Source organism: Haplochromis burtoni, unplaced genomic scaffold (assembly GCF_018398535.1).
Source record: "Haplochromis burtoni strain Fernald_Lab_line unplaced genomic scaffold, NCSU_Asbu1 Contig_9, whole genome shotgun sequence".
Classification (NCBI taxonomy): domain Eukaryota; kingdom Metazoa; phylum Chordata; class Actinopteri; order Cichliformes; family Cichlidae; genus Haplochromis; species Haplochromis burtoni.
The window spans coordinates 4,097,231-4,124,488 of record NW_024582370.1 but is presented as its reverse complement, the minus strand read 5'-3'; the positions used below and the strand labels follow the sequence as shown (position 1 = coordinate 4,124,488).

At 42.7% G+C, this 27,258-nt stretch overlaps 3 protein-coding genes across 5 annotated transcripts in view; 1 reads left to right on the top strand and 2 right to left on the bottom strand.

Annotated features, from left to right (window-relative positions):
- Positions 1-1,838: 1,838 nt before the first annotated feature.
- On the top strand, positions 1,839-20,807 carry ca6 (carbonic anhydrase VI). Of its 3 annotated transcripts, none has more exons than XM_042228414.1 (11): positions 1,839-1,996; positions 2,574-2,753; positions 3,137-3,285; positions 3,683-3,778; positions 4,676-4,742; positions 4,880-5,037; positions 5,216-5,342; positions 5,478-5,561; positions 5,660-5,692; positions 5,777-6,378; positions 20,562-20,807. In XM_042228414.1, exons 1-11 carry the CDS (start codon positions 1,906-1,908, stop codon positions 20,592-20,594), a joined length of 1,620 nt encoding a protein of 539 aa, XP_042084348.1. In that variant the 5' UTR covers positions 1,839-1,905; the 3' UTR covers positions 20,595-20,807. The 3 variants fall into 3 exon arrangements, with proteins under 3 accessions (XP_042084348.1, XP_042084345.1, XP_005914985.1); XM_042228411.1 differs by having other exon boundaries at positions 5,777-6,401; positions 20,585-20,807; XM_005914923.3 differs by lacking the exon at positions 20,562-20,807 and having other exon boundaries at positions 5,777-6,624.
- Positions 6,714-15,779, bottom strand: LOC102306349 (solute carrier family 2, facilitated glucose transporter member 5). Its single transcript, XM_042228618.1, has 13 exons — positions 15,751-15,779; positions 14,704-14,794; positions 14,502-14,600; positions 14,256-14,416; positions 14,052-14,176; positions 13,809-13,961; positions 13,581-13,706; positions 13,313-13,500; positions 13,069-13,179; positions 12,865-12,966; positions 8,623-8,698; positions 8,274-8,401; positions 6,714-7,090 (listed from the first exon to the last, which is right to left on the bottom strand). The coding sequence occupies exons 1-13, from the start codon at positions 15,777-15,779 to the stop codon at positions 6,866-6,868; spliced, it is 1,614 nt and encodes a 537-aa protein (XP_042084552.1). The 3' UTR covers positions 6,714-6,865.
- A 44-nt stretch (positions 20,808-20,851) lies between the features above and the next one.
- The window catches only part of LOC102306034 (solute carrier family 2, facilitated glucose transporter member 5), an 11,658-nt gene continuing 5,251 nt past the window's right edge, over positions 20,852-27,258 (bottom strand). The window contains exons 6-12 of the mRNA XM_042227422.1: positions 27,060-27,185; positions 26,246-26,433; positions 26,000-26,110; positions 25,796-25,897; positions 23,186-23,261; positions 22,837-22,964; positions 20,852-21,273 (exon numbers count right to left, since the gene is read on the bottom strand). Of these exons, the coding sequence (XP_042083356.1) occupies positions 21,049-21,273; positions 22,837-22,964; positions 23,186-23,261; positions 25,796-25,897; positions 26,000-26,110; positions 26,246-26,433; positions 27,060-27,185 (956 nt within the window). The 3' untranslated portion in view covers positions 20,852-21,048. The remainder of the gene's footprint in view (positions 21,274-22,836; positions 22,965-23,185; positions 23,262-25,795; positions 25,898-25,999; positions 26,111-26,245; positions 26,434-27,059; positions 27,186-27,258) is intronic.

Below are 27,258 nucleotides of genomic sequence, written 5' to 3'. Positions count from 1 at the left end.
CCTTATTGACAAAAACAAAGACAATGGGGAGAAGAGGAAGTACCTTCCAACAGGAAGATGTCTCCTTCAAAGCCGAACTCGGAGAAGGTTTCCCATCAATCTCAACTGGCCAAAGTGAGGGTTAAAAGTGAAGAAAGAACTCAGACATATCTGCAGAAAGGTACAAGGGAATGCAGGGAAGTCAAAAGGCAATGCACAAAGTTTAGGAAATACATTGGCAGTGAAAGTGGGGCGAGTAGAAAGGAGCATGGTGCACAGTGAGGGGTCATCAGCCTGACCTTGGTTCAAGGTCACTGGGTCCAGTCCTAACTATAAGCTTTGAGAAAATACAAAGATTGAAGGCTAATCATAAGGAGAGTGGTTTCACAGAAGAAGACCCTGATGTCTGAAGCCTCTACCTCCAGTTCTGCTTTTAGAAACTGAGGGCACCACCAACAAACCTACAATCTTTACTGGGACAATATGGTACTGTGGTGTCATTACGACATGACAGGGTCTGATCACTCAGGACTGTTTTATGCAAGGTGAATAATTATAGATTGTGAATATTAGAGGAGCTAATATGGGAGAAATATTGCCTCTCTTGCTAGAACTTTTACTGCAGCATTTTCAATCAGAAAGAAGCTTTTCAGGAAGCTACTGACAACCTGATAAAAGGGGAACTGCAATAGTTCAGCCTAAAAGTGATGAGTTTATGGACTCCTGTTTTTCAGCATCATTTGGCAACACTGAGCAGGATGAAAGGAGACAGCCCTTTACACTTTTTGAGTTTAGGCCAGCGCCTGTTTTCAGATCATTGTTGCTGCTATCATCGCTGTCATGAGGTTGCAAGTCATAATGACAGATGCAAAAGACTTTATTAGCTGCACATTTTAATACTCAATGAAATAAAAAGAAACACTTAAATATTTACTTTAAAAAATCTACATTGTGCAACGTGACCAAAGCTGCCGAACACTTGTAAACACCTGAAAACCGAGGGTGTGTTTGTGCTGCATTGGGGCGAGGAAGAAAAAATATAAGGAAAGAAACGCAGAACTAACCTTTTAAAATTTCTCACTGGCCATTTCTGCACCCCCTGAAGACAAACTAAGCGTTTTATTATTAGTATTTTATCCTGGTAAGGACATTTGCTCCTCCGAGGCGAACTCTGACACACTCACACACCCCTTTCACACACTTTGACTGCTCAGGCGTTTAAAGCTGAGGCGTTGGGCAAGTTGCGACCAGCATGCACTAGCAGGTGATACAAGTTGTATTTTTTTTTTGTTTTTAACACCTACCTGCCACTGGCTCCCACAGTTCCACCATATGGTGTTGCTGTTTTTTCTTCTTCAGTTGGACTTGTATGATTGTGTTTGTGGCATTCGTTTCCCACTACTACAGTTCTGTTAAAACCCTACGTCAGCATTTTTTTTCTTGAGGCAATAACAAGAAATATGAGTAATCAGAACTCGCTGTGACAAAAACGAGTAAGTGTGATGCGACTAAAAAGACGTCGCCATGCCTTAGACCGTTCTCTGTATTTGAAGATTTTTCCAAGTTAAATGAATGCGCAGAGAAAATACTCCTAAATTGATCTTGTTTTTTGATAGAGAGGTGCTCCTGATTGATTGACTGATTTAATTATTTAATCATTGCCAAAAACCATAAACCACTGATAATGACATGACCTAGAGGACAGTGGATTTTAGAAATCAAATATGAGCTCAAACTTAAATTAAAAAGGGAGTTCAGCTGACAGCCAAAAGCTGCTCTCTTGACACTGTGGGACTGCTGGGAAGCGCTCCGGGCGTTTTCAGCAGAAGTTTCACCCCCCGCCCCCCTTTCACTTGCTGTTTCAATCTTGAGAGTAAACCTCTGTGAGGAGTCACTGTCTGCGCGACACAGCCGGGAGACGCAACGATGGAGATTTTCTGCGTGTTTTTCTCCGCGCTTTTCGCCTATGTGGTCGGCGATGCCATCCCTCATCATGGAATCCACTGGACATACAAAGGTGGGCATTTTTCTTTCAGCGTGTCTGTATTAGTTTTAATATAATTTACGGCACTATTCTTTTTTTTAAATCCCCTAGAACTGTGCTTTCACTGGAGTTGAGGAGTGGTGCGTAAAGCGTGCGTAAAGCCGTTTATTGTGCAACACAATTAATTAACAAATAGCATTGTAAAAAATAATAATAAAGTGATTGAAATGAAAATTGGGTTATTACTGTTTATTCACAAAGATCAAATTCCTTTGACTGCTTGGTGCCCCGGGTGACTTCTTGGACAAATGCTTTTTGGTTAACAGCTGGTTGACTCTTGTAAAAACCATGAAGGGACCATTTGGTGTACAGCGCAGCTGCTGCTAAGATTCTGGGGGTGAATGTTATTTGAAGACGCAACATTATTTTCTTGAACAAGCCCCCGGCGTGCCAGGGAACCAGCAACATGTGAGCTGGGTGGTTAATCCATTTCAAAGAAGGCTAATGTAAATCGACAGTTCAAACAGTGTCAGTCTGTTCGTGCATGTATCTCACTCTAGGAACCTTTTGGCATTTAAGCGGATAATCAGCTGTCTGTTTTTCCATACAGAGGGCGCTTTGGATCAAATGCACTGGGCAACCCAGTACCCTGCGTGCGGCGGTAAGAAGCAGTCCCCGATTGACATCCAGCGGCGCAACGTTAGGCACAACCCTGACTTGTTACAATTGGAATTCAGCGGATATGACGCGCAGAAAGGGACTTTTCTCATGTCCAACAACGGGCACTCCGGTAAGAAAAGTCGGCAAAAATAATAATAGTAGCCTACAAAAAACCAAAAATTACTAAGTTTACTAAGTTCACTATTAACTTGCACAGAGACCACCAAAGCACAGTTTTTTCTGCAATAGTTCCGGAACTATAAAGCCAATATTTACGTTGATGTTGAGGTAGAATTTGCATTTTTAGAAATCCTCTCTTTTATCTATATTTTCCGAGACTGCAATAGTTTTTGGAAAAGTCATCACTGCATCACATCGCATCAACAGCACTGATAACACTGACCAGCCTGCTGCTGAAATAAATGTAGGCTAAGGCTTTCCGGAAATCAGACATACAGCGGCAGCTATGTAAAGTATTCATGATTTGTGATGATATATTGGTGTCGCCATCAGTTCAAATCGACCTACCTCCCAGTATGAAGATCATTGAGGGACTCCCGGGAAAGTACACAGCCGTCCAGATGCACCTGCACTGGGGTGGCTGGGACCTGGAGGCCAGCGGAGCAGAGCACACCATAGACGGGATCCGCTACATGGCAGAGGTAGGCTTACAAAACACAAAGGCTGGCCACTGCAGTAAAGCCAGGTTTTAATGTCCTCCTCATGCTCAACCAACAACTGAGATATATTATAAATGTAGGTGCAGAAGTTTAAAGTGATGTTGGGTTTCATCAGAATGGAAACCAGAATGACCTGCATCTAGTTATCAGCACTCGTTTGTGAAACCATTTCTGAGCTGCGCACAAGCAGCTTCATGTTGAACAGTTTTAAGACTTTCTTTCATTTCATCAAACAGCTGAACAATCGATTTGTTCTTAGATTAAAACTGAATTTAAAGTTAGTAAATGCATTTCTATCTCCTGATGTTTCCATCCAAATCGTAGGTCACTTAGCATATTTGGCACTTAACCTCTCCTGACTCTTAACCTTCTCTTCCAGCTGCATGTGGTCCATTACAACTCTGACAAGTACAAGAGCTTTACTGAGGCCAGAGATAAGCCAGACGGGCTTGCTGTCCTCGCCTTTTTCTATGAAGTACGTGAGCCACAAATACCCCTTCCTCTCTTCTCTCTCTAACCACTAGGCTCGTACACAACTGCACAGAATACAAGTGTTCTGTTAGACAGAAGACCACAACTGACACTGTGAGAAGTTTAGAAAGTGAAAAATAACATACTTTGCAGTGAAAAAACATAAATTTGGCAAACAGTCTGACAGTCTTTGAAGTCTGCGATACTTTGTTCTGCTCATCCTGCCGGGTTATAGGCTTTATTGAGTCTTCAGCTACACGGCAGCACAGTGAATGAGTGCTTGTTTCCACCGGGCTGCTCTGGATCTCAGACAGCCTGTAACCTTCAGCTATGAGACGCTTCCTTTCCTTTCCTTTGAGAGGTCATCGCCACAGCAACACCACAGCTGGCATCCACTGTGGTAGCAGCAGTTTGGAGTCAAATAATTTAGATGCATCCAAGTGAGAGTTTAAATGCAACTGGGACTTTATTTTCACTTCTACAGCACTTTACTCATAAGTTAATATCTGACATCTGTCAAAGAAGGAACATGAAACAGTCAGAATGACTAAAAATTATAACTTATCTATAAAAACATGACCAAAACTGCCAGATGTGTGCAACAGTCACAAGTGACTCATCAAATGTCCGTTGTTGTATTTTTTTTTTTTTAAAGAAATCAACTTTTTTTTGGTTTCTAGCTCTTTATAAAACAAGTTAATAAATCTGGAGTTTTGGTTGTATCAGTGCCTTTTAAGCATGTTAAATACAATTTTATGATGAATGTTAAAGCAACACAAAGGTTTTAAAAAACTGTAATAATCCTCTAAAGCCTGCATTTGTGGGGTCAAGTCAGAATTATTTCTTTTCACTGAAACTTTAAGCATCAATGTTACACAGCTTTGTTTTATTTTCTTTCCAGGATGGCCATTTTGAGAACACCTACTATAGTGATTTTATTGCAAACTTGAAGAAAATCAAGTATGCTGGTGAGTTACTCACTAAAACAAACAAACAGAAGAAAAACCCCACATTGCTCTACTTGGGGTCAGAATCCAAATGTGACCTCTAGCTGAGCCATAACTCACTGGTTTAGTTTAACATGGTGTTTGTGTAACCCTCACAGGTCAGTCCATGAACATATCCAACCTTGATGTCCGCTCAATGCTCCCCGAGAACCTGAACCACTTCTTCAGATACCAGGGCTCCCTCACCACTCCGCCCTGCTACGAGAGCATCCTCTGGACTGTGTTTGATACGCCCATTACTCTTTCACACAACCAGGTAAGGCCGCCCAGAGAGCCCTCTGCTCCAAAACTATTTTTTTCAAGAACACTGATGTTTTTTTAAAATAAAGTCATAAGCCTAAGTCCTAAGTGGAAAACTGTTGAAGGGAATTGGTTTCTTTTAAATCTATTTTGCTGCTGTGCCACAAACTTATCTGCTCTTCTGCTGCGTTCAGATCAGGAAACTGGAGAGCACACTGATGGACATGGACAACAAGACCCTCTGGAATGATTACCGCATTGCTCAGCCTCTCAATGGGCGTATTGTGGAGTCTTCTTTCTTGCCGCGCCTCGGGAAAGGAAGTGTGTAGCTTATCGTTACCACACGATTGCACAATGATGTTATTATTTTTATCCTTAGAACTGGTGTTGGGTGGAAGGAGATGTGCAAGCTTGAGTCTATTTCTCAGTGCTTCCTTTGACTGTTTGTTTTTTCAGCATTTTGTCGGCAAGATGAAATGGAATCCAGGCTCCACAAGATCGAGGGTCTGATAACATCCATTGGAAAGAACATTCATTCAGGTGCTTGCTCATCTTAAAAACTGCCAAAAATAGCTATATGTAAGAGATGGCTGTATTTACTCTGCAGTGTTTGCTACTTTCTCATTTCTTCCCTTTAGGTGGATTTCACAGCTCAAGGCCTACCAGACATGGTGGGTGGTTTTAAAATTTGATATTGATCTGCAGTTAAAGTAAGATGGCGCTTCTCCAGCCTGATTCTTGTTTTCTGTCCTCAGAAACTGGCTCTTTGTTTCCTTTGGTGCTCAACTTTCGGGAGAAAGATTCTGGCAGTTATGCTTTGGCCAGCCTCAGCCACCCCATGGACCTGGACGCCTTCACCGTCTGCATGCACGTCCTGCCTCAGGTCGAAGGAGTCCACACCGTCATCTCCTACTCCAGCAACGGCAATGACAACGAGCTGATGATCTCCATCGGAGAGGACAGGGATGCGAGAGAAGTCGGCCTCTGGATTGGCAACGAGTTTGTCAACTTGCCGCACAACTTCAAGCCCAAGGACTGGGTGAACTACTGCATTACCTGGTCGTCGCACACCGGCGGTGCGGAGCTCTGGATTAACGGCATGGTGGGGGAGCAGCGGTACCTCAGAAGGGATTATACAATCAGATCTGGCGGTGTGTTCCTTCTGGGCAAAGACCAGGATGGCTTACTGGGAATCTTCAATGCTGATGGCTTTGTGGGGAAGATGACTGATGTCAACGTGTGGGACTATGTGCTGACCACAGCAGATATCCGAGACCAAATGCAATGCATGAATAACAGCATGGTGGTGGGAAATGTCTTCAGCTGGGGAAACACCAAACTGAGCATGTACGGAGGGGTGCAGCTGGACAGTCAGTACAGATGTTCCTGATGCTTCTGTTTGTATGAGCTTCAACATGCTGCAACAAGCCAGAATATCATCTGTTGATGTTGGGGATTTGATTGAATTGTTGGTGAAGGGTTCATGGTATGTTTTACAAAGGATAAAATGCTTTTCAAGGCGCCTACAGGTCAATATTAAAAACACGTCACAGCTTGAGCCATGTACTGCATTCATATGTCATCAATAAAAGCTTACAAGAGACCTGCTGTCTGCTCACTGACTCCTTCACACGTCCTTAACGCTGCATCTAGTGCATTCACCGACTCACAGCAAACCTTAGCCTGCATGGAAATCTACCAACATCTGCAGGCGCAAATACAAAGAAAAGGCACACAGAGGCATCTAAAATTAAAACACTGTCAAGTCTTCTACCACACACACACTCCCTCGCTCCACACCCGCAGCGAATACTTCCTCTTCTATCAATGTTCTCCTTCTTTCTTCAGAAGGGCGTGGCCTTCTGTGCATCCTGTGGGCTCTCTTTGAGCTCTTTCAGCGGCAGATCGCCGTCACCCAGATTTAACTCCACTTTGTTCCTCTTTGCAAACATCTGGAAGACCTCCAGGAAGGTCTTCTTCTTTGTTTCGGGCACCACCAGCCAGATGTAGATCAGGGTGACCAGACAGATGACGGCAAAAATGATGAAGCTGTAGGGGCCCAGGCCTCGCTGGGGAGAGAAGGAGAGGAAATGTGATTTCTGGGTCCTCGACATGAAATGTAAATATGTCAGGGAGACAAACAGAGCAAACAAGGTGAGGTCAAAAGTGAAACACTGCTCTTTATCGATGTTTCTCAAGCATCTTCTTCCCTTGATTACACTTTCAGGTTTAAACTTGTAAGAGGAAGTAAACATGAGATGAAGCTTATGTTTATATCTAAGATCACGTCATTCAGTGAAAACTCCTACACATAATGTCTCCTCATTTAAGATTTTACAATATGTTTTCTGGTGTTATAATATTCAAGCTCCGACATTATGTTTCAGGCGTTGTAAATGCAGTAAAAATTGTTTCTGGTGCTCTCTGCATGTTTGCATTCCTCATGTATCTTCCTCCTCCTCATTCCCTATGTTGTGCCTCTTCTTGTCCTTTTCTTATTTTGTTTTCTCTGTCTGTGTTTGTGTACGAGGAGTAGGTGAGCCACTCCCTTTCCAGTTTTTCCCACTTCACTCGACGACCGAAACCAACACTGTTCTCTTGTGCTTAGATCCACCAGCTTCGCGCCTGCCTGCCTGTTTTAATCAGCTGCTTTGATCACCCCGGGCTCCAGTCTGCCCTGTTTACTGTGAGTCAAACAACAAGCCAGCTTTGCACACAGAAACCGTTCCTGACTAGTTCTGCAGCCAGCAACACTAAGCCATCCACCCAAGAAAAATCACTCCTTCTTTGAGCATGCACAATAAATGTTCTAAGTGTCACCTAAAGATGAAGTGTGCATCAGGTGTGATAGGTCCAAACTGCATTCTCTAGCATGACAGCAATCAATAATAAACAGGAGGAACCAACTGATTTTTTAAAATGTTGTTCTCAGTTTGATACCTGAATCAAACCTCGGCCTCCATCTCATCCTATCCCCAGCATCCTCCTGTGTCACACAACTCTCTGCATGTCCTCCTTCACTACATCCATGGATCTCCTCTGTGTTCTTTCTCTTTTCCTCCTACCTGCCAGCTCGCCAGCTTGCTTGCAAATCTATGCAAACTGAAAAGAAAATATCAAAGTAATCCAATTATAAGTGACATAAAGGATCACAATATATCGAGGACATAAACTGCCTTGCTGGTTATGCTTGATAAAACATCTGCAGCTAATTCCACTGAAGTCTGAACCTGTAAAAATTGAGTGACTAACCTCGAGGAAGGGAAAGATTAAACCAACGACGAAGTTGGAGAGCCAGTGGACGGAGCCGGCCACCATGAATGCCGCAGGCCTGGCTGTTTGCCGGAACATCTCAGTGGCCACCACATAAGGAATGGGACCTGCAGAACAAAAATGCAATTAACCACAACCAAAACACTCGAGACAGACATCATCAGTCTTCACAGTCAGAGAGGATGTTCATGTCTCAAACAAACTGAGTGCTGATGTACAAACTTTGATTATATGCCTGGTTACATCTAAACAACACTTCAGCTAATGGAGCGCCCTGCTGTAATCAGTATGTGTGTAAAAAGCCACAGGTCTACTCAGACAGACTCACTCGGTCCTATGGCATGTCCGATGACGTAGATGATGACAGAGGCGATGCTGACATAGGGCATCCATGTCACAGTCTCCTGCAAACACAGACAAGCAGCTCTCAGTAACTATTCCTTCTGATGTTTGTAAGCAGGAGCAACATTAACGGCTCCACATGGAGGCCTTGAGGATCAAAGGCAGATGATTAATGTGCCTACTCTCCATTGTGTCTCTAAATTGTGCCTTTACTGCTGCTGAAAATGACGCCTGTCTGAAAACATTGGCTCCAGGTGAGGTTGCAGGTTTGAAGGAGGGCAGCACTGCGTTTGCGGTTCTCTCTAATAGTCAGTGTTTATGTGCAGGTTTCATGGCTCCTGCAAACAAAGGGGCCAAAATATCACTTTACTGTCTCAGACCATGATGGGAATCTTAGACGTACAACATGATTAGAGGCTGGTAATCTGTAGCACGGTGACACCGTTTGTTATTTTGGCTTTTTACTGGTTGCGTCTTGTTTAATTATTTTGCCAATCTGTCATCATGTCAGATTCTGCTGTTCCTTAGCTGTCCTGCAGGAGTTCTCACTGTGGCTTTTCAGAAATGGCCAAAACATGGGGATAAAGTGCGGGTGAAATTAAATCAAACATACAAAGATTACATATTTAAATGGCTATCATTGTTGTCTTTGGCTCTGATCACTACTCAACTCGGCGCCACAGCTAATTATGGATATCCAATGAAACTCTCAACCTAGTAGCAGAACACAAAAGAACAAAACTGGTTGACTTTGATTCAGTAATCAAAGTCAAATTATTTAATTATTTACTATATTATTTTTAGTTACTATATTTATTATTATATTTATTAGTTGCTGCCTACTCAATCTACAAGTGCGCAGGATGATGAAGAGGGACGCATTCTGGGAAAGTGGTTGGAGACCTTGAAGAAGCATTGTCAAGGCATGAAAACTGCACACTCTACTACATGTTGCGAGGTCTAAGTGACAAGTTGAATTCCACCAACGACAACACCAAGAAAGCAGATGGTACCTTTGTGCGCTCAGCAACCAAACGCCTTCATTGTTTTAAAGAACATGGCCTCTACAACCATGACCCAGGCCCAACTACAGTGCCTCCCGAAATCGACCCCCACCATTTCCCATTGTCGGACACCGAACCAACAATCGAAGAAGTCAAGCATATGAATGGGAAAACACCCAGGCTAGACCACGTCGCTGCAGAGGCAATCAAAACGGGAGGGGATATCCTCATTTCTCAACTGCATGGACTACTTCGACTGATCTGGAGAACAGAGAAGGTAAAGGCCACAGCCGTGAGTGCAAGAACTACCGTGAAATTAGCCTCTGTTCCACCACTGGTAAGATCACAATGAAAATCCGGTTGCGCCTGCAAAAACATTGTAAGCAGTAAAGCAAAGAAGAGCAAGCCTGTTTTCGACCTGGGAGGGATTGCTGCAATCAGATTTTCATTCTTCGCCAACTGATCAACTAAAGAGTTCAATGTAGACAGAGGACAGGGATTGTGTTCATCGACTGCAAATCGAAGATGATCTTAAACAACAATATCTATCCATCGAGCAAGCAAAGGTCAAGGCCATAGATCGTAAGGCCTTGAAAGACATCGTTGACCAAGCTGGAACCCCTACGGCACCCACAGCCTTGTATTGGCTTCATAGACCTCCTTTGCCAACTGCTAGGTAGGGACAAAAGAAAAAGAAAAAAACGAATCATTGTTGTCTGACCTCCAATCCACCTGCATCCAGTTTCCTGCCATTTATCATGTGCCAGATGTTTGGTTCAGCTTTCTTTTTTGTTTTTTTAAATCACCAGAAGCCCTTCCTGTCACAGTCCCAAAGGGATTTGGGTCTCCTCACGGCACTGAACTGGGATGATTTGATCTCTAAACCACTACGCTATGGAGACAAAGCTGTTTTTAATCTCTCATTTTCAGCAAACACATTCAGCAAAATTGGGCAAATGAATAGCAGTTTCATGATCAGGTGCAGTCTTTACTCTTGTTCAAATTAAACTGATAACATATGTGCTTAATTTTTAATTTACTTTTTAATTTATATTCCTTTAATTTACTCCAGGAGGATTAGTGGAAAACAGCCCCTAATCCTTTTAAAAAATCCATGTCATTGTCATGCATAACATTGTCAACGTCTACAATCTGGAGACACCTTCATGAATGGAAATACAGATGGTTTATAACAAGGTGCAAACCACTGGTTACACTCAAGAACAGGAAGGCCAGATTAGACTAAACTCTAAAAGGCCTGCACAGATCTGGGAATTTTTTTTAGCGATAAATGAAACCAAGGTGAACTTGTACCTGACATAGACATGAATGACTTTAACCAGACCACTGGCGTTTGTTGCTGATAGAAGTAACAGGACAAACTATAAAGTGTACAGGGCTATACTCTGTGCTCAGATCCGAAGTGATCAGACAACACTTCACAGTAAAAATGGATAAAGACCCAAAGCAAACCACAAAAGGGACCCAATAGTTTCACAAAGAAGGAGAAAAAGAAGAAGAAGAAATTCTTTGATGGCCTGATCTCAACTTTGCAGTTACAGTAGATGCAGAACGATGTATAAAACGTCGCTCTTGAACAGATATTGGATAAGTTTTTGTTAAACCACTTAAGTAAAAGCTGAAAATTTTTATTTCATTTATATGTCATTTACAAATGTGTAAGAGGAAAAATACAAAAACCTGTTTGTAGAGGCCTTTTCAACAATGCAGGTTCAAACTGGGACCCTAGACCAACACTGAGGTGATGTTTTTGTGATGCTTTTGTAGTGAAGTAGATTTTGGGTAAGTTGGTTTCTTACGTGATGTCCACGAATGCAGAGCTAACATCCACACCCTTCCCAGCCAATAATTAGAGGACGTTATAAGAAAGAGCTGGGCTTCACTAACAGAGAGCCATTTGGTATTCTTTCCCCGTCCAAGGTGGCCAAGAGTGTCAGGCGGCTAAGCACTGCAGAGCGGTTTTATTTCTTCAGGAAAGCTGCTCATTTGAAAAAGTGGATCGTGCCACACTGTTGTAGGCTTGTTGTTGTTTTATGGACTGGCCTTGACTGGCTCCTGGTTTTATGGTCTTTTTTACTCTGAATTGTTTGTATTTTGATCATGCTTTTATAAAGAATTGTATCTTAGGGTGTATTTGTTCTTGTTTTGTTTATATCTCTTTTACTGACTTGTTAAATCTTTTATGTTTTGTTGGTTTTTTTTGCCTTAACGGCGGTACAGCCGCTTGTTGTGGGCCTAGGCACGTGAGGTTGCATCCCCCCTGATACATGAGAGTGTACAAACTGGGAAATAGGTAGATTGGACCCTTTAGATTGCAGTGAGAGTGACAGTGAGGTTTGCAGTGAAACTACACGGGTGAGTAATTGATGGCACCCTTGGTCACTCCTCTCTGTAGGTTGCCTCGTCAAGTTGCCGGTCTCCACTATTTTGTTCAGTTATTTTACCAAACTGCTATTTTACTAGAGTAGCACCGTAGCAGTGAGCCTTGTCTTTTTAATCATTGTTTGTTAATAAAGTGTTTAATTATCGGTCTTGCATTGTCAGCCCTGCTACCTTAAGAAGTTCTCTTATTTTACAGGTCTATGCTTTTACTAGTTTTTCCTAATAAATATTGATTGTAAAATTGTTCTGCCTCACCTCTGCTTGCTAATAACGAGCTTCTGTAACTAGTATGGCATTTGCATTGGCTATAGAAATCTCTCCTGGGGTGTAACTCCCTCCCCAGGTGGCGTTGTCAACACCCTTTAGTCATCTTTACTGGTTTTCCTCCTTTGCGCCACCACATTCTGATAAAAGTCCATCCATTTTGACTTAAATGGATGAAAGATGAGTGGGGGGAAAAGCCATAATCATGGTCTCAACAGCAGCAGTGCCTCTATTTTTTTTTATTGCAGTTAAAACCATGAGTAACACCTTCATAATGTGCTCTTCATTGATTAATTATTCAATAGAGCTGGAACCCAATGGGGACAAAGTGCAGGTGAGGGAACAAAATTAAAATGAAACAGATAAAGATGAAGTCTTTAAAGGCCTGTCTATAGCTGCAATTAAATCAACCTCATGCGGCATTACTCTCTGATCCTGAGAGGTCTTACAAATCTCCTCTGATTCTTTCCAGGTTGGGGAACTAATAACTGAACCACTAGAGGGCAGCAGAGTGACAGGTTGCAGGCATTAGTAGCGCTGACAGGTCTGTACCATACCTGCAAGTTGAGTGCGACAGTGAGCAGCACACAGGCTCCGCAGCAGATCCCAAAACCACAGAGGAGGAGCAGGCGGCGACCTGAGGCTTCCACGATGAACACCTGGGATGACAAAACCCCCGTTCACAGTGGTTATCTCCATCTCACATGATCAAACAGCAGACAGACAAACAGCTCCTCCCCTCAGCTTTGCTGGGTACCTACAGCAGTTACACTCATAAAGACATTTACTGCTCCCGTTCCCACTGTGACATACTGGATGTCACTCTCCCTGACTCCTGCAGAGCCGTATATGATGTCTGCATAGTAGTAGATCTGAGAGAAAAGAGAAATGCATTATGGTTATAACACGACAGCCTGTGAATAAGCAAGAACATAGATGTTGTCATGCATCCTGAAACTGAGTAATGGTGAGAGGGACGAGGACAACTGGATGGGCACGTCTCACCGCATTGACACCCGACAGCTGCTGGCCCATGTTCATGACGACTATGGAGATCAGCTGCCAGCGAAGAGAGCGCTGGGACAGCAGGGAGAACACACTCAGGTGACCTTCGGCCTTCTCGGACTGGTCCTCCTGACGCATCTCCAACAGCTCGCTGTCCACGTCGTCCCACCCACGCAGGCGCTGCAGTGCTAAGAGTGGAAATGCATACAGTACCATAAATGCTCAGTTTATCTTCGATGTGTAGTTGTGCAACATCGCACTTTCTTACCCTTCGTTGCTTTCTTCTCGTCTCCATTCTGGATGAGCATGTACCTGGGGCTCTCAGGGAAGAAGGGGAGCAGCAGGAGCTGAATCGCGGCGGGAATACCAGTAAGGCCAAGCAGGAGGGTCCAGCCTGGACACACACAAGGAACACAGATACGCTTTTAAACCTATTCTTAAGACCATGTCTCAGCATCTGATGAATAAATGATCAAACATGTAAAAACTTAACTACCTGTGCTGTTTCCCAGTATGTTTCTAATGCCCAGCACTTGGGCGCAGAGGATGCCAAAAGTGATGAAAAGTTCTGGAACAATGCAGAGAGCTCCCCTCAGGTTTTTGGGAGCGATCTCACCCAGATACATGGGCACCACAGTGGAAGAGAGACCTGCAGGTGGGAAAGCATGCACGGGTGAAGCTAAACCGCCTGATCACGCCTGATCCTTAACCTGGGCTGTTGTTAAATTCGGGAGCTGACCTGCACAGATGCCTACTATAAACCTGGCTACAATGATGATCTCGTAGGACTTGGCGATCTCACTGACTCCCATCATTATAGCAGGGACGATGGAGAAGATGTTGTTGAAGAGGAGGGTGCCCTTCCTGTAGCAGGGATGAAGCATTAGTTGCAAGAAACATGCAGAGCATGCTAAACTACACGTGGAATGAAGCAGATTCTCACCTCCCAAGTTTGTTGGCCAGAGGGGCCACCATCAGAGAGCCGAAGAAGCCTCCGAGAGGGAACATGGACACGGAGAGAGACCACAGCAGAGTCAGGACGTTCTCCTCCATCGGGCTGTGGTAACGCTCCATGTAGGTTGTATTATAAAACTGCTGCATGAACTGAAAAGAGCAGGAGAGCACTGATAGGAACGAATTATCTTCCCAGCGAGTTCCATTCAAGCTTTTCTTTCTTTAATCAGCTTACCTGCGATGGAGAGTTGACCACAGAGACATTATAGCCGTACTGGAAGGACGAACCAAAGGCAGCTATGAGTGTTGCCAGCACCAGGACTACAGTTAGCCTCTGTTTTTTGTTGGGGAGAGGGGGACAACATCAGAGCGCTATTTGAAAAGTCAGAAAAGAAAATTGTGACCATGGTTGTGATCACACGTGGACTGTAACTCACCCCTTTCCTCTCCACAGGCTTTCCCCATTCCTCGGTGTCCGCCATGGCCGTGTTTGGGCTCGCTGTCACTTCCAGCAGTAATAACAGCACACTTTATTATTACTGCCCACTGGATCCTGCCTGCCCTTTGGACACCAGATTAGAGAGCGTGGCATTGGTTTATGGTTATCGCACTCATGTTGCTAACTGTGCTCTCAGGTTAATTTGTTTTTTAATTTTTCTTATGTAATACACCTGGAAGATTAAAAGCGGATATGAATGTTGATATCTAAATCTTACATTGCACTGTACCCTTCACTAAACAAGATCAATTGATGCAGCTGTCATTAAAGGAAAGAATGATAAGGATAATGCATCTTTATTGCTTTATTGATCCATGTGCAGGTGGATTTATTAAAATATAAATAATTACATAACATAAATATAAATTAATAAATAATTCTTATTAATAGTTTTAGAAGAGTTTTAGTCTGAGTATTACTGAAACAAACCTTTGTTTCCACGCAGCCACTTTTAAGCAGATAATGAAACCACAAAGTTTGATTTTATACATATATAATTGTAAAGCTCAGCAAATTTTCACTACACAGTTGTGCTAATTTAAATTTGTGGTTTTACAGGGAAATATTTTTATTATAAATAGAATTATTTATATGAGGGAATTAAGGGAAGTATTTATATTCATATTAACCATTGGAAACTGTGCTGATTTGTCCAAACTAGAAGATGGTCTATATTAATTAGGCACTGGTTATCTGATAATTTCCTTCTTCTTAATGCAGATAAGACAGATATGATGGTCATTGGAGCACATAAATTACATTACTTGTCCCAAAACTTTGCGCATTGATTAATGTAACATTCTCCTTTCTGAGCTACCGAAGAAAAGCTTTAGAGGTTTACAGATGGTACAAAAGGCAGCTGCTCACATTTTAACCAAAAATGAGAAATATGAGCACATTACTCCAATACTGAAATCTCTTCACTGGTTACTTTGTCAAGTTTGAGCAGGCTTTCAACGGTTTGGCGCCCTCATATCTCTCTGACCTTTTACGGACGATACCTATCAACACCATTACTGAGACTAACCACCTGATCCTGTCACGGCGAATAGAGTGAACCGTGTGGGGAAAGATAAATGAGGATCCACACGCAGGCACTCGCTGAAGGTGTGAAGGTGGTTTATTGTAGAACAAAGGTGCGAATGGCAACATGGAACAAAACTGATCTATACTGAGACAAACTAAACTATTGAGCAATACTGGAAGAGCATGTTGGAGAAGGACGCAACACATAAAAGTGGCTAGTGGATCTAAGAGCAGACCACAGCAACCTGGCTCAAGAAGCTGACTCCACTCTATGAGTGTCTGGCAGTACAAGTGAGCCAGCTGCTAGTCAGTGAGAGACACCCAGAATGGCTAAACGAAGGCCGGACAGTCCTGATCCTCAAGGACCTCCAGAAGGGACCAGTCCCATCCAACTACTAGCAATAACCTCCCTTAGTACCACATGGAAGCTCCTGTCAGGCATCATAACGGCCAAGGTAAACAGGCACAAGGCTCATTAAGTGAGCAGGGTACAGAAAGGGATTGGCAGGAATAACAGAGGAGCATAAATCCACCCACTGGTAGACAGAGCAGTCGCCTGCAAGGCCAGACTGACCAACCTGTGCACTGCCTGGATTGATTACAAGAACTGGATGGTCCATATGACTGCATCCCCCACACCTGAGATCCTAAAAGCTTCACCAGGAACTCAATGGGGATGTGGCATAAAACACTAGAGGCCAACTTCAAGTCAATAGCACAAGTCACCACAAGCTTCTCCAGCTTCTCATGTTCCTTCTTCCTGATGTTGCTGTCATTCGGTATCGTTACATCTGTCACCACAGCCATCTTCTTCTGCTTGTCTACCATCACTATGTCTGGTTGGTTAGCCACCACTATTTTGTTCATCTGTGTCTGGACGTCCCACAGGATCTTAGCTCGGCCATTCTCCTCCACCCTAGGGGGCGTATCCCATTTTGAGCTTTTGACTTCCAGGCCATACTTGGCACAGATGTTTCTGTATACTATGCCAGCCACTTGGTTATGGCGTTCCATGTATGCCCTGCCTGCTAGCATTTTGCTGCCATGTGCTGGATATTCTCAGGGGCATCTTAACACAGCCTGCACCTGGGGTCTTGCCTGGTGTAATAGACCCCAGCCTCTATGGATCTTGACTACACTTCTCCAGTCTGAACGACATTCCGATGTCATTGTTGTATCCTGGTGGTGTGGATCAGTGAATTGATATCTCGTTCACTCTTTGCATGCAGCTTGATGTCATCCATGTACAGGAGGTGGCTGAAAACTGCTCCATTCCATGGCCAGACTTGTCAATGATCTCACTGAGGGGGTTCAGGACTATGCAGAACAGCAGTAGGGAGAGGTCATCACCTTCTTACATCCCACATTTGATGGTGACTTGTGCTATTGGCTTGAAGTTTTACTTGCATCTATTTTACTTGCATCTATTTGAAAAAGTGAGTTTAAACAAAACAAATTATATGCTGGAATATGCAGAAAATAGATTTAAATGTGCATAAAGTTAAAATATTAAAACTAAATATTAAAACTAATAAAATGAGTTTTAAAAAGAGAAATTTTCATTTCATGGAATTTTATATAATGAAATATGCAGAAAAAAGAGAATTGGACTGAAATGTCTATTGTTTTATAACATATTCAGGTTGTGTATTATGTTTTTAAAAGCAACTAAGTAATAAAGTAACAAATTACTTTTGAAAATAAGTAATCAGAACACTATTAAAGGAAATTGTGTAAAGTAACGGGATTACTTTATTGGAGAAGTAATCAGTATTAGCAACTAATTACTATTTTCAGACCAACACTGCTCATAGATATTTACAATCTTTATATTTGAAGATATTCCTAAATTAAACGAATGCGCAGAGAAAAATGCTCCTTAATTCATGTTGTTCGTGGTAGAGAGGTGCTCCCGACTTATTTATTTATTCATTGTCAAACTAATAATGACATGACAGAGATGACTGTCGATTTTAGAAATCAAACATGTGCTCAAGCTTAAATTAAAAACGGAGTTCAGGTTACAGTCAGATGCACAAAAGCTGCTTTTTTGACGCTATAGGATCACTGGGACCGCTCCGGGCGATGTAAGCTTAACGTCTGTGCGGAGTCGCTGTCCTGCGCGACAAAACCGGGAGACGCGGCGAAGGAGATTTTCTGCGTGTTTTTCTCTGCAGAAAATCTGTATGCGATGCCATCACCTCATGATGGAATCCACTGGACATACAGGGGTGGGCATTTTTCATTCAGTGTGTCTGAATTAGTTTTTAAAGAATTTAATGCATAGTTGTATTTTTAATCACCTCAAACTGCGCTTTCATGGATGTTGATGCGTGGTGCGTAAAGCGTAGAGACGTTTATTTTGCAACAGAAATACTCAACAAATAGCATTTTTGAAAAATAAAAATAAAGTGATTGAAATGAAAATTGGGTTATTACTGTTTATTCACAAAGATCAAATTCTTTTGACTGCTTGGTGTCCTGGTTTAACGCGCTGTGCGTTATTGGACCAATACTTTTCGTTTAACAGCTGGTTGGCTCTTGTAAAAACCATGGACCATTTGGTGTACAGCGCAGCTACGATTCTGGCAATGAATGTTATTTGAAGATGCAACATTATTCTGCTGAACAAGTCCACAGCGTGCCAGGGAACCAGCAACATGTGAGCTGGGTGGTTAATCCATTTCAAAGAAGGCTAATGTAAATCCAAAGTTCAAACAGTGTCAGTCTGTACAGATGCACAGAAAGGACCACACCACAGGTTTTTCTGCCTGAACTATCAAAGCATAAATTTACGTGGAGGTTGAGGTAGAATTTCCATTTTTTGAAATCCCCTCATTTATGTATAGTTTCCATGACTGCCATTGCTTTTTGGAAAAGTCACCACTGCATCACATCAACAGCACTGTCAACATTGAAAAGAAATGCCTGCTGCTGAAATAAATGTAGGCCAAGGCTTTCCGGCTATGTAAAGTATTCATGATTTGTGATGATATATTTGTGTCAGTTCAAATCGACCTACCTCCCAGTATGAAAATCACTGAGGGACTCCCAGGAAAGTACACAGCTGTCCAGATGCACCTGCACTGGGGCGGCTGGGACCTGGAGGCCAGCGGAGCAGATCATGCCATAGATGGGATCCGCTACATGGCAGAGGTAGGCTTACAAAACACAAAGGTTGTCCACTGCAGTAAAGCCAGGTTTTAAAGAACGTCCGTCTCATGCTCAACCAAACTGGGATCAATTATAGGTGCAGAAGTTTAAAGGGATGATGGGTTTCATCAGAGTGAATTCTTTTAACAAGGAAACCAGAATGACCTGCATCTATTAATCAGCCCTCTTTTTTGAAACCACTTCTAATCTGCACACAAACAAATTTCTTGCTTCCTGTTGAACTGTTTCAAGACTTTCTTTCATTTCATCAAACAGCTGAAACAATCGAAAGTTAGTAAATGCATTTCTATCTCCCGATAGTCTTCAGCTACACGGCAGCACAGTGAATGAGCGCTTGTTTCCACCGGGCTGCTCTGGATCTCAGACGGCCTGTAACCTTCAGCTATGAGACGCTTCCTTTCCTTTCCTTTGAGAGGTCATCGCCGCAGCAACGCCACAGCTGGCATCCACTGTGATAGCAGCAAATAATTAAGATGCATCCAAGTGAGAGTTTACATAAAACTGGGACTTTATTTTCACTTCTACAGCACTTTACTCATAAGTTAATATCTGACATCTATCAAAGAAGGAACATTAAACAGTCAGAATGACTGAAAAATATAACATATCTGTAAAAACATGACCAAAACTGCCAGATGTGTGCAACCATTATAAGTGAGTTATTGAATGTCTGTTAAAAAAAAAAAAGCAACTTTTTTTTGGTTTCTAGCTGTTTAGAAAAGAGGTCAATAAATCTGGAGTTTTGGTTGCATCAGTGCCTTTTAAGTATGTTAAATACAATTTAATGATAAAGCTTAAAGCAACACAGATCCTAAAAAACTGTAATAATCCTCTAAAGCCTGCATTTATGGGATCAAGTCACAATGATCTCTTTTCACTGAAACTTTAAGCATCAATGTTACACAGCTTTGTTTTATTTTCTTTCCAGGGTGGCCATTTTGAGAACACCTACTATAGTGATTTTATTGCAAACTTGAAGAAAATCAAGTATGCTGGTGAGTTACTCACTAAAACAAACAAACAGAAGAAAAACCCCACATTGCTCTACTTGGGGTCAGAATCCAAATGTGACCTCTAGCTGAGCCATAACTCACTGGTTTAGTTTAACATGGTGTTTGTGTAACCCTCACAGGTCAGTCCATGAACATATCCAACCTTGATGTCCGCTCAATGCTCCCCGAGAACCTGAAGCACTTCTTCAGGGCTCCCTCACCACTCCGCCCTGCTACGAGAGCATCCTCTGGACTGTGTTTGATAACATCCATTGACGACAGTCATTCGGGTGCTTGTTCATCTTACAAGTGCCAAACATAGCTATATGTAAGGGATGGCTGTATTCACTTTGCAGTGTTTGCTTCTTTCCTTTTTCTTTCCTTTAGGTGGATTTCACAATTCAAGGTCTATCAGATATGGTGGGTGGTTTTAAAATTTGATATTGATCTGCAATTAAAGTTAGATTGGTGCTTCTCCAGCCTGATTCTTGTTTTTCTGTTGTCCTCAGAAACTGGCTCTTTGTTTCCTTTGGTGCTCAATTTCCAAGAGAAAGATTCTGGCAGTTATGCTTTGGCCAGACCAAAACTGAGCATGTACGGAGGGGTGCAGCTGGACAGTCAGTACAGATGTTCCTGATGCTTCTGTTTGTATGAGCTTCAACATGCTGCAACAAGCCAGAATATCATCTGTTGATGTTGGGGATTTGATTGAATTGTTGGTGAAGGGTTCATGGTATGTTTTACAAAGAATAAAATGCTTTTCAAGGCGCCTACAGACCAATATTAAAAACACGTCACAGCTTGAGCCATGTACTGCATTCATATGTCATCAATAAAAGCTTACAAGAGACCTGCTGTCTGCTCACTGACTCCTTCACACGTCCTTAACGCTGCATCTAGTGCATACACCGACTCACAGCAAACCTTAGCCTGCATGGAAATCTACCAACATCTGCAGGCACAAATACAAAGAAAAGGCACACAGAGGCATCTAAAATTAAAACACTGTCAAGTCTTCTACCACACACACACTCCCTCGCTCCACACCCGCAGCGAATACTTCCTCTTCTATCAATGTTCTCCTTCTTTCTTCAGAAGGGCGTGGCCTTCTGTGCATCCTGTGGGCTCTCTTTGAGCTCTTTCAGCGGCAGATCGCCGTCACCCAGATTTAACTCCACTTTGTTCCTCTTTGCAAACATCTGGAAGACCTCCAGGAAGGTCTTCTTCTTTGTTTCGGGCACCACCAGCCAGATGTAGATCAGGGTGACCAGACAGATGACGGCAAAAATGATGAAGCTGTAGGGGCCCAGGCCTCGCTGGGGAGAGAAGGAGAGGAAATGTGATTTCTGGGTCCTCGACATGAAATGTAAATATGTCAGGGAGACAAACAGAGCAAACAAGGTGAGGTCAAAAGTGAAACACTGCTCTTTATCGATGTTTCTCAAGCATCTTCTTCCCTTGATTACACTTTCAGGTTTAAACTTGTAAGAGGAAGTAAACATGAGATGAAGCTTATGTTTATATCTAAGATCACGTCATTCAGTGAAAACTCCTACACATAATGTCTCCTCATTTAAGATTTTACAATATGTTTTCTGGTGTTATAATATTCAAGCTCCGACATTATGTTTCAGGCGTTGTAAATGCAGTAAAAATTGTTTCTGGTGCTCTCTGCATGTTTGCATTCCTCATGTATCTTCCTCCTCCTCATTCCCTATGTTGTGCCTCTTCTTGTCCTTTTCTTATTTTGTTTTCTCTGTCTGTGTTTGTGTACGAGGAGTAGGTGAGCCACTCCCTTTCCAGTTTTTCCCACTTCACTCGACGACCGAAACCAACACTGTTCTCTTGTGCTTAGATCCACCAGCTTCGCGCCTGCCTGCCTGTTTTAATCAGCTGCTTTGATCACCCCGGGCTCCAGTCTGCCCTGTTTACTGTGAGTCAAACAACAAGCCAGCTTTGCACACAGAAACCGTTCCTGACTAGTTCAGCAGCCAGCAACACTAAGCCATACACCTAAAATAAACTCCTTCTTTTCTTGACATGCACAAGAAATATTCTAAATGTCACCTAAAGGTGGAGTGTGCATCAGGTAGGTGAGTGATAGGTCCAAACTGCATTCTCTAGCAATGACAGCAATCAATGATAAACAGGAGGAACCAACTGATTTTTTAAAATGTTGTTCTCAGTTTGATACCTGAATCAAACTTGGTGCTGAACCATTAGGAAAATGTTGTAAAAGGAAAAAATATATCTGAAATCTACTTTTTCTACTTTACCTGAGCACTCGAAGCACTTTATACAAAACGCTTAATTTGCCCATTCCAATGAAGACTTTTTTCTCTCTGCTGAAGTGCTTTCTATCTGACACTCACTGGTTTCTTCAGCTCTGCCACCTCCAGCTCAGCCTCCTGACTTTTTGTTAGCACCACAGTCTCCAAACCATTCATCATAGCAGGTCTCACTACCATCTTGTAATCTTTCCCTTTCACTCTTGCTGCTATCTTGTTATAAATCATCCTTGACACTCATTTCTAGCCACTCCACCCTGACTGCAATCTACTGCAATCCTCTCCTCTCTTACGCACTGTTTGTTGCAGCATATTCTTTACTTAATTTTTATATTTGTGTTGCAAGGATGAAATGCAAACGAGTGCACTTAAATCTTTTCTAAACAGGTTAATCCCTGTTTAGAAAAGCAATCCCTTGTTTGCAAATCTATGCAAATTGCAAAGAAAATATCAAAGTAATCCAATTCTAAGTGGCATAAAAGATCACATTACAGTGAGGATGTGGGGGGAACTGCCTTGCTGGTTATGCTCGACAAAACATCTGGAACTAATTCCACTGAAGTCTGAGCCTGCAGAAATTGAGAAACTAACCTCGAGGAAGGGGAAGACGAGGCCAACAATGAAGTTGGAGAGCCAGTGGACGGAGCCGGCCACCATGAACGCCGCAGGCCTGGCTGTTTGCCGGAACATCTCAGTGGCCACCACATAAGGAATGGGACCTGCAGAACAAAAATGCAATTAACCACAACCAAAACACTCGAGACAGACATCATCAGTCTTCACAGTCAGAGAGGATGCTCATGTCTCAAACAAACTGAGTGCTGATGTACAAACTTTGATTATATGCCTGGTTACATCTAAACAACACTTCAGCTAATGGAGCGCCCTGCTGTAATCAGTATGTGTGTAAAAAGCCACAGGTCTACTCAGACAGACTCACTCGGTCCTATGGCATGTCCGATGACGTAGATGATGACAGAGGCGATGCTGACATAGGGCATCCATGTCACAGTCTCCTGCAAACACAGACAAGCAGCTCTCAGTAACTATTCCTTCTGATGTTTGTAAGCAGGAGCAACAGTAACGGCTCCACATGGAGGCCTTGAGGATCAAAGGCAGATGATTAATGTGCCTACTCTCCATTGTGTCTCTAAATTGTGCCTTTACTGCTGCTGAAAATGACGCCTGTCTGAAAACATTGGCTCCAGGTGAGGTTGCAGGTTTGAAGGAGGGCAGCACTGCGTTTGCGGTTCTCTCTAATAGTCAGTGTTTATGTGCAGGTTTCATGGCTCCTGCAAACAAAGGGGCCAAAATATCACTTTACTGTCTCAGACCATGATGGGAATCTTAGACGTACAACATGATTAGAGGCTGGTAATCTGTAGCACGGTGACACCGTTTGTTATTTTGGCTTTTTACTGGTTGCGTCTTGTTTAATTATTTTGCCAATCTGTCATCATGTCAGATTCTGCTGTTCCTTAGCTGTCCTGCAGGAGTTCTCACTGTGGCTTTTCAGAAATGGCCAAAACATAGGGATAAAGTGCGGGTGAAATTAAATCAAACATAAAGAGATGTGGGTCTCCACACCCACCTGAATCCAATTTCCTGTTATTTATCATGTGCCAGATGTTTGGTTTAGCGTTTTAAAAACAACAACAAAAAAACAAAACAAAACACCAGAAGCCCTTCTTGACACAATCCCAAAGGGATTTGGGTCTCCTCCCTATACTGAACTGGGATCTTTTGCCTGTTAGTCAGATGTATAAACCACTACACTATGGAGACAGAGATGTTTTTATATATAATGTCTCATTTTTAGGAAACACAAAAGTAATTAGGCAGCTGACAAACAGTTGCATAGTTAAGTGTGGCCTGTACCCTTTTACAAATTAAACTGATAACATATAAGCTTAATTTACTAATCCTTTCAAAAAAAATCCATATCATCGTTGTGCATATCAGTTTCAACATCTACAATCTGGAGACACCTTCCTGAATGGAAATAGAGGATTTATAATATCACCCTGGTAATAACCCTGGCAAGTTTTAGATCTCACCCTGGGTCAACACACCTGAATCAAATGATTAGTTTGAAGCCCTCCAGTCCTCTGGAGGGCTTCAAGACATGTTGAGGAGGTAATTTAGCCATTTAAATCAGCTGTGTTGGATCATCTAAAACCTGTAGGACACTGGCCCTTGAGGCCTGGAGTTCCCGTCCCCTGTTTTATAACAAGGTGCGAACTACTGGTTACACTCAAGAACAGGAAGGCCAGATTAGACTAAACTCTAAAAGGCCTGCACAGATCTGGAAAAAAAAATCTTGGGATAAATGAAAGCAAGATGAACCAGAGTGACGGAAGAAAAAAAAAATGGAGAAGCAGAGAAACGGTTCTGGATCTGAAGCATACTGCACCATCTGTCAAACATGGTGGAGGCAATGCTATGGCATGGGCATGAATGACTTGAACCAAACCACTGGCGTTTGTTGCTGACATGGCTGCTGATAGAAGTAACAGGACAAACTGTAAAGTGTACAGGGCTATACTCTGTGCTCAGATTTGAAGTGCTCAAACAATGTTTCACAGTAGTTTGATGGCCAATCTCAACCCAAGCACAGCAGCTTTGCAGTTTTAGTATATGTACAACTATGTATAAAACCCATGTAACTTCTGAACAGCGATTGGACAAGTTTTCGTAAAACTACTTGAGTAAAATCTGAAAATTTGGATTTCATTCATACGTCATTTACAAACATGTAAAGAGGCAAAACTACAAAAACCTGTTTGACATATTATTGACTAACTGTCCACAGTAGAGGCCTTTGCAACAGTGCAGGTTCAAACTGGGACCCACGTTCTGGACTCTAAGTAAGCCAAAAGTCTGTCCACTCTGAGTTAATTGCATGAAAGATGAGTGGGGGAAAAAAGCCATAATCAGTGGTGGTCTCAACAACAGTAGAGTGCCTCTATTTTAATGCAGTGGGGTTAAAACTATGGAGTTTTAACCCCACTTAAAACTCCATAGTTTAACGCCTTCATAATGTTAAATTTTATTCAGTGCTTTTAATTAATTAATTATTCAACAGAGCTGTAACCCAGTGGGGACAAAGTGTAGGTGAGAGCAGAAAATTAAATTCACACAGATTAAGATGAAAATTTTAAAGGCCTGTTGCTGTAGCCTTGTAGGAATGAGGATTTTGGTGGCTGCTGTTGGGGAAAAAAAAGAGTGTCCTGGTTATCCAAAAATATGCTAAACAATGACTTAAATTCAGTAACATGGAAGCATAATATGTGAAATGCTGTTAAAATTACAAGCAGCTCACATTTACGAACTCACCTCTAACTATAATTAGTACATTTTTAGACTATAGCTGCAATTAAATCAATCTCACGAGGCGTTACTCTCTGATCCACTGATCCTGAGATCATAAACAGGATCTTGCAAATCTCCTCTGATTCTTTCCAGGTTGGGGAACTAATAACTGAACCACTAGAGGGCAGCAGAGTGACAGGTTGCAGGCATTAGTAGCGCTGACAGGTCTGTACCATACCTGCAAGTTGAGTGCGACAGTGAGCAGCACACAGGCTCCGCAGCAGATCCCAAAACCACAGAGGAGGAGCAGGCGGCGACCTGAGGCTTCCACGATGAACACCTGGGATGACAAAACCCCCGTTCACAGTGGTTATCTCCATCTCACATGATCAAACAGCAGACAGACAAACAGCTCCTCCCCTCAGCTTTGCTGGGTACCTACAGCAGTTATGGTCATAAAGACATTTACTGCTCCCGTTCCCACTGTGACATACTGGATGTCACTCTCCCTGACTCCTGCAGAGCCGTATATGCTGTCGGCATAGTAGTAGATCTGAGAGAAAAGAGAGAAATGCATTATGGTTATAACACAACAGCCTGTGAATAAGCAAGAACATAGATGTTGTCATGCATCCTGAAACTGAGTAATGGTGAGAGGGACGAGGACAACTGGATGGGCACGTCTCACCGCATTGACACCCGACAGCTGCTGGCCCATGTTCATGACGACTATGGAGATCAGCTGCCAGCGAAGAGAGCGCTGGGACAGCAGGGAGAACACACTCAGGTGACCTTCGGCCTTCTCGGACTGGTCCTCCTGACGCATCTCCAACAGCTCGCTGTCCACGTCGTCCCACCCACGCAGGCGCTGCAGTGCTAAGAGTGGAAATGCATACAGTGCCATAAATGCTCAGTTTATCTTCGATGTGTAGTGTAGTTATGTGCGAAATGTGAATGATGGTGGTGATGATGATGGTCCGCACGGCACCGCCGACCACGGCTCACCACAGAGATTTTTCATCAACCCTGCTCAACAAAGATACCGGGGAACTGGTGACACTTGTTGGAGATGTGGGGGAGATGGAGCTAACCATTTCCATATCTTCTGGGATTGCAAAGTTATTCGCCAGTACTGGTCTCTAATCCACGAACGTCTACAAAATGTTTTTTCATTTGTTTTCCCTTTAACCTTTGAGATTTTTGTGTAACACACCAGTGGATAAATTGAATTCTAATGATAGAAGACGTTTGTATATCCTACTGGCTGCGAGTAAAAAGCCCCTTATGAGGAGATGGCTTAAGCCTGAACCACCAATGATGGAAGATTGGATACATTCTGTACAAGAGACATATACGATGGAAAAATTGTCATTTTCTCTTAAACTTCAGAGGGATACCTTCTACAGAATATGGTCTAAATGAACAGAATACGTTAAGCCTGTTAGGTGTGATTTTTTTATGAACCATGCTTTTTTTATGTTGATGACATCGCACTTTCTTACCTTTCGTTGCTTTCTTCTCGTCTCCATTCTGGATGAGCATGTACCTGGGGCTCTCAGGGAAGAAGGGGAGCAGCAGGAGCTGAATCGCGGCGGGAATACCAGTAAGGCCCAGCATGAGGGTCCAGCCTGGACACACACAAGGAACACAGATACGCTTTTAAACCTATTCTTAAGACCATGTCTCAGCATCTGATGAATA